This window comes from Selaginella moellendorffii, unplaced genomic scaffold (assembly GCF_000143415.4).
Source record: "Selaginella moellendorffii unplaced genomic scaffold, v1.0 SELMOscaffold_104, whole genome shotgun sequence".
NCBI lineage: Eukaryota > Viridiplantae > Streptophyta > Lycopodiopsida > Selaginellales > Selaginellaceae > Selaginella > Selaginella moellendorffii.
Window position 1 is genome coordinate 58,601 of NW_003314365.1, and position 9,018 is coordinate 67,618.

Sequence of the window (9,018 nt, forward strand, 5' to 3'; positions counted from 1 at the left end):
GAAAAATCTGCTGCAGTCAAGCTCAAGAAAGAAACCATTCTCTTCTCGATGGAATGAAACTCTCACTTTGTCCATGCTCTGGCGAGGCCATGGCAAACAAAACGGGTTGGATGGACTCTGCATCTCAATCTGAGCAAGCAGCTGATGCAGAAGCTATTTTTGAGAAACAAAGTATAAGTATGCTGCAACAAGAACCAGCAACATCCGTTTAAGATATTGTTCTGGAAGATGGCTTGTCTGAGCTCGAGTTTGATTTGATCCCGGCACCATGGTCCCGGGAATCTATTCTTCACTTGGTTGTCCAAGCTGGAGGTCCATAGGTTTGGATCCTTTCAAATCCTCGGGGCGTGAGACTCTGGAGCTCCAAGTTTTGATGCCTTCTCTTGGCAATAATATAATATATTGCTCTGAAACCGTGAAAGCTTACTCACCCGCAAACAAAACTCCAGGGTTGCACCAGACATCCAATAAACCTGTGAGAGCCTTGACCAAGCTCAAACTCAATCAGCTCAGAGCAAGCTTTCTCAAAAGTTTCCAAAGAGCAGATGGCATAACACAAAAAACGTATACCAGGTCACCAACTCATCTCATCACAAGTTGCGTTGTGGTCACTCCACGCCTTGGATGTTGATGAACTACAGGCCTCCATTTTATCTTGGAAAATGCTCGAGGCCAAAGGGTGGCGAAGATGAGGAATGAAGCGATCTGGACTGGACAAGAGTATAAGCAAAATGAGCACGAGAAGAACCACACATACCGCGGAAAAGCAGTGCTTGTGCTTGTGAGCCTAGTTTGAAGATGTCTGAGACTGAGAAGAAAGACCATGCTGCTCGACTCATAGAGCACGCCCGGCAGCAGCACACCGCCCGGGTAAAGAGCCCCCTGGATCGAAAATGTGCAGCAGTAGCGTATAATGGCAATGGCGGTGGTTTTCCATGGCATCGTTCTTGAGCCTTGACGAGGAGGTGCCATCCAGCGAAGATTTGCAGGAAGGAGGAGCGATCTCCAGCGGTGGGCGCCTGGGCGAGAATGCGGTGAGCACAGATCTGGGAGGGGGAAGGCGCATCCACGAGGAAAATCGTCTCCAGCGGCCTCGAGGTTCCTTGCTAATCTGGTCATAGAAAGGTATGGAAAGTGCGGGCGCTGGAAATCTTCCAGAAGATGAAAGATCGAGGTTCTTTCTCGTGGAAGATTGCGATCGCGGCATTTGCCCTTGTTACTCTTTTTCGAGCATCCAGTTATTTCCCTTGGCAGCTATCAATGCCGATCCGCGCGCTAATCATCGCCGCGTTACGGTGCTCCGTTGGCGAGCATGCCATCGCCGAGATCTTCTTCTGCCAAGAACTGGACAGACACTTGCATCGGGTGGAACCAGGGCATTGCCGTGTGAGCTCGAGACTGGCATCCCAGCCTGATCGGCGCCACATCCCAATCGCCGCCCCAAGCTCCAATTACTACAACGACAAGCCAAAGATGGTGACGGTGTTATTGTCTCAGCTCCAGGATTGCGAGGAGATCAGACAGCAGGGGTATGGCCTCCTCCAAAGGCCGTGGTTGATTTACCCTCCAGCAGTAGTCTTTCAACCAGGCCTGGAGCGGGCCTTCTGCCAACTTAAGTCGAGGTTCCTGGTGTTTCTCACCATGTGTTTCTCACCTGGATCTCCGCCACATCGCCATTGATAGCTGCAAGAATTCGATCGACGAGCATTTGCTGGGCAAATGCGTTCCAGAAGAAAACATTTCCATCTTCCATTTTGTGGAGGACACCCAAGGCATCCACAGTGCACCCGCACTTTCCATACATTTCCATGATGAAATTCGCGAGGAATCTATGACGATCAGAGCAGCGTCTCCTCCTCGTCGTCAAGAACAATGCGATGGAACCATTCATTAACTACAGGTAAGCTTCGTCAAAATAGCAAATGTCGCAAGGACAGCGATAGCAGAGGTGACGCTGCCACCATTGGGCGACCTGGATAACGATACGCTGCTCTGCACTTTTGCTCGCATTCCAACAAGGAAGTTCCTCACCCGAGCAGTGCTTGTCTGCTGCGCTTGGCTGGATGATCCGGTCTGGCTCAAACCAAGACAAGCCTTCAAACAATACCTCGCAAAGCAAGCATCACAAGCATTGCTTTTGTGATTTAAAGCGGTATGTATATACTCTTGTCCAGATTGCTCAAGAACACACAAGAGACTGTCTTGAGCTTCATTCCTCACCTTTGCCACCTTTCGATTTTCGCCAAGCAATGTGAAGAGGTGTGAAAACTCCTTTTCGCTGGAAATCTGCTCGATCTCCAAGGGCAGAGAAGAAGCACGAGAAAACGAATGCTATGTATTGATAAGAAAAACGATGGAATAGAGATAGGTATCCACAATTCAGATTCCAGTTCTAATTGCTAGCATATACTATATGCTGTGCATGATTTAATCTATGGCTCCGATGCAGCCCTGGGTTCAAAGTCGGAGTCCCCTGAGCCTGGGTTTTTAGTTGATACACTCTGCTCCCCTGACAGAACTAGACACCGTCCTCGGTGCGAACATAGTCAGTTTCCATCGCTTGTTGTTGCTGCTGCTCAAGTCGATAGAGGCGATGTTTTTGCTGCGGGAGTGTAAGCTCGTGGTTAGGGATATTGTTTGGTGGATCTGTCCCATCTTCCTGGAGGTCGGCTACCTCAGCCAGCAGGGCGGTATGATCATCCTCGAGCTTTCAGTAGCGGGTGTTGAGCTTTTCGTATTTGAATTTGTAGGTGAATTCGTGAGCTGCTGATGGGGTTGATGGCTGCTTGGAGACGATCTTCCTGATGTCTTGGAGGTCACAGTGGATCTGCTTCATCTCTTCGAGCTGAGCATCCAGCTGGTGGTTTAAAGGCTTATAGAATTCCTTCTTGATCGCTCCCCGGGTGTATATGAAGGAGTCTTGCTTGAGAAGATGCTGTGCAATGTCAGCTCGTGTTGGGAAGTAGTTTGCTTGCTCGCGGTGCATGTGTTGATCGAGGGCTTCAAACAACTTGCGGGTGTAGTAGCTTGGGTCGCGAAGTTTATCTTCATACTCCTTCCTGATCTCGTCATAATCATGGCCTACCTGACTCTGTGGCTGAGGCATAGCTGCTGCTCCTACTCCTGCTCCGTGATCCTGGTGTTTCTCGCTGTGTTCTTGGTCCCGGGAGTTGAGTTTGCTTTGTTGGATATGGGTGACGTGGTCAGGCCAGATTCTTTGAGGTGGTTGGAGATGAGCTTTTCAGTTTGATGGTGGATGAACGGCCCAGATGTGGCACTGAAATTAATTTATCCATTCGGAAATTTTTCGCTTGGAATTTTGTTGAAGGGGCGGAATTTTTGTGAATGCTGGTCGTGGTATTTGCTGGAGGAGGCATGGTTGTGTGTTCTTTAAGTGATTGGTGAAGGTAGTCAATGTTTTCTTTTGTGGAACGTGTCGAGGAGGTCGAGGTGTTGAGAATGTTGTTCTCAGCTGGTGGAGAAATTGAGTTCAGGGCGAGCAGCTGACGTTTTCCTTTGGCGATGTTGATGTGTTTGTGAGAAATTGTCGGTTTTGGGGCTGATTCGAGTGGATGCAGGCTCTGGGGTGAGTGTGGATGGTGGTGTGAGTTATCTTCATTGTCGCTGATGATGAGGTGCTCTCAAATCAGCGGTGGCGGCAAAGTGGAGTTGAATTGTTGGAGTGTTTGTTGCTGGAGCTGGTGTTGTTGGAGTGAGTTGAGCCTGATTGTTGAGATGTTGGCTTCGGTTTCTTGCTGGGAGTTGCTCCTTCTGATTCTGACTGTTCTTCAGAGCTGTCACTTTGTTCTGTGGAGTTCATTTGGGTTGTCCACGGTTGTTTGTTGGGAAGAGCTTGGTGTAGAGCGATCAGCAGTGGGAATATTACTGTCCGCATGGTCTTTCTGTTGAGTGTGGCAAGGGTGGCGCGGTCGAGAAGCTTGAGAAGGAGCTCATGGAGATGATGAGCCACGTTCACACGTTTGCCGTCAAGTAGAGCTCTGTAGACTTCTACTCTGCACTTGCCAATGGTGCGATCTATTGGGCGAAGTTCGTAGTAGAGGAGGAGGGCTTTGAGGTGATCCATATGCTGCTCCTCGATGTCCTCCCATGTGAGTTCACTGGTAATTTCTCGATTGGCCTTGATGATTTGCTGTGGAACTTCTCCTGAAAATTTGAGCAGTCCCTTGTTGGAGATTTTGAAAACGGAGGCGATTCTTGCTGGGCTGAGGGTGATTTCGTTGGTGCCGTCGGTTATGGTGCCGTTCTTGGGGTTGAAGGAGGCGGCCAGCTTCCTCGCTAGTTTTTGATCAAGGTGTGTTGAAAAGGCCTTGTGGAGGAGCTCGAATCTATGGCCCTTGAGCCAGGTGGTTGTGTCATTGCTGGGAAGCCTAGGAATATGGTGTATGACGTATCTGAGGCGCCGGGGTGGATGAGCTGGCATCTTTCTCTTTATTTTCTGTGGTCGAAGTGCTCGCCCCGTTAGGGTTCTTGAAACCTGTAACTGTTGGTTGGCTGATTGTGTGGCACTCGATTGTTGGTGATGAATGGTAGAGATTTGTTGACGGAATTGATGTGGTTTGATTTGGCTTGATTGCAGATCAATGGTGGATATTGCTGATGAAGTTAACTCAAGTTCAACTATTGATATTTGCTCAGGTGGCGTTGATCCAACAGTAGCTTGGGACTTAGAGATTTTTGCTGCTGTTTATTGCTGAAGTTGGTGGATGAGTTCGTGTTGAGTTGAGTTGAGTTGAGTTGTGTCGAACTGATTTGAGTTAAAGTTTGTCTGCTGGGGTGAGTGTCGATTGTTGGTTTTGGGGTGTTTGTCAGTTTGGGTCGGAAATTTGCTGAGGTGCTGATGCTGAATATGTCGACGTGATATGGTCGAAGCTTGTTGAGGTTGACGATCTCAATGAAGTCTTCAGCGAGTGTGCTGACTTTGGCGGTGCCGTTGGGGTATAGTTCAATGATTTTGAAAGGTCCTTGCCATTTGGTGTGGAGTTTTCGGCCAAGTTTGCCGATGGGTCCTCGGTATCAGACAACATGATCGTCGACGTTGTATTTGGGAATGTTATACCGGGATGCTTGTCAGTCATGCCGAGCTTTTCTCTGTTTTTGGATGGCGTGAAGTGTCTAGAGGGCGTTGAGTCGGAGTTTGTCGAGATGTTCGAGTTGCTGAAGCCTTTCTCGAACTGCATGTTGCTGTTGCTTTTGCTGTGGCATGTCAGAGAGGTATTGCTTCGGCCCACTTGGTAGTGTAATCGGTGGTGATGATGATGTACTGATTTCGTTGACGGGTGCTGACTTGGGGTCCGATGAAGTCGAGTCCCCATTTCTGAAATGGTGCCATTGGGAATGTTGGGTTGAGTTGTTGAGTCTGAGTTTTTTGGCAGTAATCGGTGTTGGTTGATAGTATGTAGTGTTGGAACTTTTGAAGTGAGTAGATCATGCCAAGAGCTTCTTTCTTGGTGGTGGTGTAATTTCATTCAGCTGGGTTGAGTAGTCAGCTAGCGTAGTAGATTGGTTGATCTCGGTTGTTGTGTTGAGTTTGGCTGAGAATTGCACTAGTGACAATGTCGGAAGTGTCGACATGAATGTGGAACTCTTGTGTCCAGTTGGGCTTGGAAAGGATTGATGCTGTTGTTAGTTTGAGTCGGAGATTGTCGAATGCTTGTTGCTGTTCAAATGTCCATGTCCATTGGGCATCTTGCTTCAATCCATTGGTGAGTGGTTTGGCAATGTGAGCGTACTTGTGGATGAATCGTCGGTGATATCCGACTTTGCCGAGGAAGCGCTGAAGTTCTTTGTCGGGGTTGAGTGCTATGTCTTTGTTCTCCTCGCACTTGTTGAGGCATTTCTCCAGGCATTCAAGATGTCGATCTTCTGAGCTGAAAATGCTGAAGTCGTCCATGAAGACTCTCATGAAGTTGGTGAGGTATTCTCGGAAAGTGTTGGTGACGAGCCTTTGGAAGGTGAATGGGGCATTGTAGAGTCCAAAAGGCATTCGTTGGTAAGCATACGCTCCCCATGGACTGATGAATGCTGTCTTGTGCTGATCTTCTTCAGCAATATAAATTTGGTTGTAGCCAGAGAAACCATCGAGGAAGGAGTACATCTTGTGTCTGGCAACTACGTCAAGAACTTCATTGGTAAACGGTATCAGGAAAACATCTTTTTCAGTGGCGTCGTTGAGCTGTTTATAGTTGACGCAGATTCGAAGTTTGCCATTTTTCTTCGGCACAACCACCAATGGTGAAAGCCATATCAGATTCTGAATCGGGTATATGTACTCGACTTGGAGAAGCTTGTCGAGTTCTTTCTTTACTTGTTCCATCAGATTTGGATTCATCCGATAGGCTGCTTGTCTTCTTGGTTTTGAGTATGGAAGAAGGGTGATGGTGTGAAGACTGAGTTTTGGCGAAATTCCCTTAAGGTCACGATAACTCCAAGCGAACAAGTGTTTCTTCTTTCAGAGAAGATTGATGCCTTTGTCTCAAAAACTTGCCGAGATGTCGGTGGCGAGTACAATGTAGTGTTCGTTGCCGTCATCGCCAAGGCTGAATTTTTCGAGTTTTTGGTCGGCTGGAATTGACGGAATGTAGGCAACTTTGTTGTGGTTGTCAACTGTGAATGCCAGTGGCGCTTCGAGTTTTGTATCTCGAGTGACTGGATTTTTCAGTGCTGATGTAATCGGGGGTCGTTCTCATTGGAAGTCGGCGACAATTCAGAAGAGGTCAATCTCGGCCAAAGGTTCGAGATCGGGGTAGGCTTTGAGAATTTGTTGTTCTTCATTGTCGTCGAGGCCATCTTCGAGATTATATTCTTCCAAGTCAATAGGTCGGTTGTGGCTGGACAGTGATTTGGTCGCTTTTGTCGACACAGTTGTCGATCTGTCTGGTCTGCGAAGGATAAGATTGTCATTGGGCCAATCTTGATAAACTTGGGCAGTTCGGAGCCAAGGTCAACCGAGGAAAATTGAGTATCCATTGGTCTGCTCTGGTAGTTTGAGGACGACATAGTTGATTGGTATTTCGACGCCTTGAATGGTGGGGTTGACTTTTCGGATGATGCCTTTGGGTTGAATAGATTGGTGGTTGGCCATTCGGACATTGAAAGGTGCTGGGTGGACTGGGCCGATGTTGAGTTGTTAAACAAGACCTTCTTCATAATATTAACGCTGGAGCCGCTGTCAATTATGGCTCCTCGAACAAGGTGTTTGTCGAGTCGTAGGTCAATTGTCAGAACATCATTGTCACAATCGCCTGGTTGAATCTCGGTTCGAAATGTGTCAACAGCTGTCTGTGTCGAGTTGAGTGTGGGCGAGTCTGTCAAAGTGTTGGTCTGTGCAGATGTTAGATCAGTGAGCTGTTTGGTGAGGTAGGGTGCAATCTTCAGCAGTTGGCCGATGGTGATCTGAATATTTTGGTTGAGGATAGTCTCTACTACTTCTTGGATTTTGTCGAAGTTTGCCGAATTGTGTTCTGGTGTCAATGTCGATGTTGGATGATTTGTCTGTTGGTTTTCTGGTACTGAGTCTTGGCATTGTTGTCGAGCTGGTGATGGTTGAGCTTCATTGTCGGAGTCTAAAATCACTAATTCGGGTGGTTGTAGAGTGAGTTGCCGTTGTATCTTGGCAGCTAACTTCTGCTTCTTTTCCCATTCCCGGAGTTTTGTTGGGCTCTCAAGGCCTTTCTCTTTACTATCTTCGGAATGTCTGTCTGGTTGTTGTTGTTTTTCTGCTCAAATTTGTGCTTGGGTTTGTACTGCCATGACTTGAGGATCTGAGTCATCATTGTCGGCATAAGGTAGTTCGTCGGTCTCGACCATCCTTGTTGTTGGTGGTTGCTGCTGTTTTTGATCTTGTTGTCGAGGAGGCGGTGGACCAAGTCTCGGCGGACCGCCTTGGTTTTGAAGTCGAGGTTGCCATGCTCGGTTGTTACGGTTGCCTTGGTAGCCATGGTCTTGATAACCTTGGCCTTGGTATCTTCGGTTTTAGTATCTTGGGTATTGTTGGTATCCTTGGTTGTAGTTGTCTCGGTTTGCTGGGTAGTTCTAGTTCGGCGGGTGTTGTTGATCGTTGTAGTTGTTGTTGTAGTTGTTGTTGTAATTGTTGTAATTGTTGTAGCGAGGTTGATCATTCCATTGTCGACTCTGGTGTTGGAAGTTGTTTCTCAGCTGTCTCCAGTTTGTCAGAGGTGGTGGCTGGTAATTGTTGAAGTATTGATTTGGATATGGTTTTTGAAATTGCTGTCGGGGATAGTTCGAGACTTGTCAAACTTCTGGAGAATTTCAAAATCTGCAAGTTTTGGCGTCATGACCTTCTTTGGTACAGATCTGGCATTTGGAGATTTGGAGCTTGTAGTCACTTGCCAGATGTCCTTCGTTCTTGCACTTAGTACACCAAATTCTAGATCGAAATTCTTTGATGTCGGCCTTGGCTTTTCCCTTGAGCTTGTCGATTTTTTTCTTGAGTTTCCGAAGTTTTGACTTGGTGCTCTCTCCGAGTTCATCTCGGAGTTGTTGTCAGAACTGCTATCAGAATCTGAGTTATTTGTGTCATCTACTTGTGCTTTCATTCGTCGAGCTTGAACATCTTGATGGGCTCTTGTGAGTTCGAGATAAGTGGCAACGTTGATGTGCATTGCCGCTTCTCAGAGGGATCGTTGGAGTCCTTGCATGTACCATTGGTAAAGTAATGTTTCGGTGGCACTGTTGCCTCATTTGCTAGCATGTTGAGTGAAGGTTTGAGTGTAGTTGTTGATGGATTGACCAGACTTCTACTTGAGTTTTTGGATCTTGTGATTGAGTGAGGGAAGACTTGAATTGGTCTACGAGCTTGAGTGCGAGGTCGTTGAAACTTGTATTTTGAGGAAGCGTTTGAGCCCATTTGTTAGCTCTCTTTCGAAAGGGTACATCAGAAATAGTATGGAAGTTCAGTCGTCTGGCTGTTGATTTGGATTGCTTCTCGGAACTGTTCAACATGTTTCTTGGCATCTTCTGACTTCAGACCATGAAATA

General features: G+C 47.3%; 1 protein-coding gene across 1 annotated transcript; it reads right to left on the reverse strand.

Annotated features, from left to right (window-relative positions):
* Nucleotides 1-574: 574 nt before the first annotated feature.
* LOC112342288 lies at nucleotides 575-1,810 on the reverse strand. Its single transcript, XM_024663862.1, has 3 exons — nucleotides 1,655-1,810; nucleotides 758-1,254; nucleotides 575-710 (listed from the first exon to the last, which is right to left on the reverse strand). The coding sequence occupies exons 1-3, from the start codon at nucleotides 1,808-1,810 to the stop codon at nucleotides 575-577; spliced, it is 789 nt and encodes a 262-aa protein (XP_024519630.1).
* Between the last annotated feature and the right edge of the window lie 7,208 nt (nucleotides 1,811-9,018).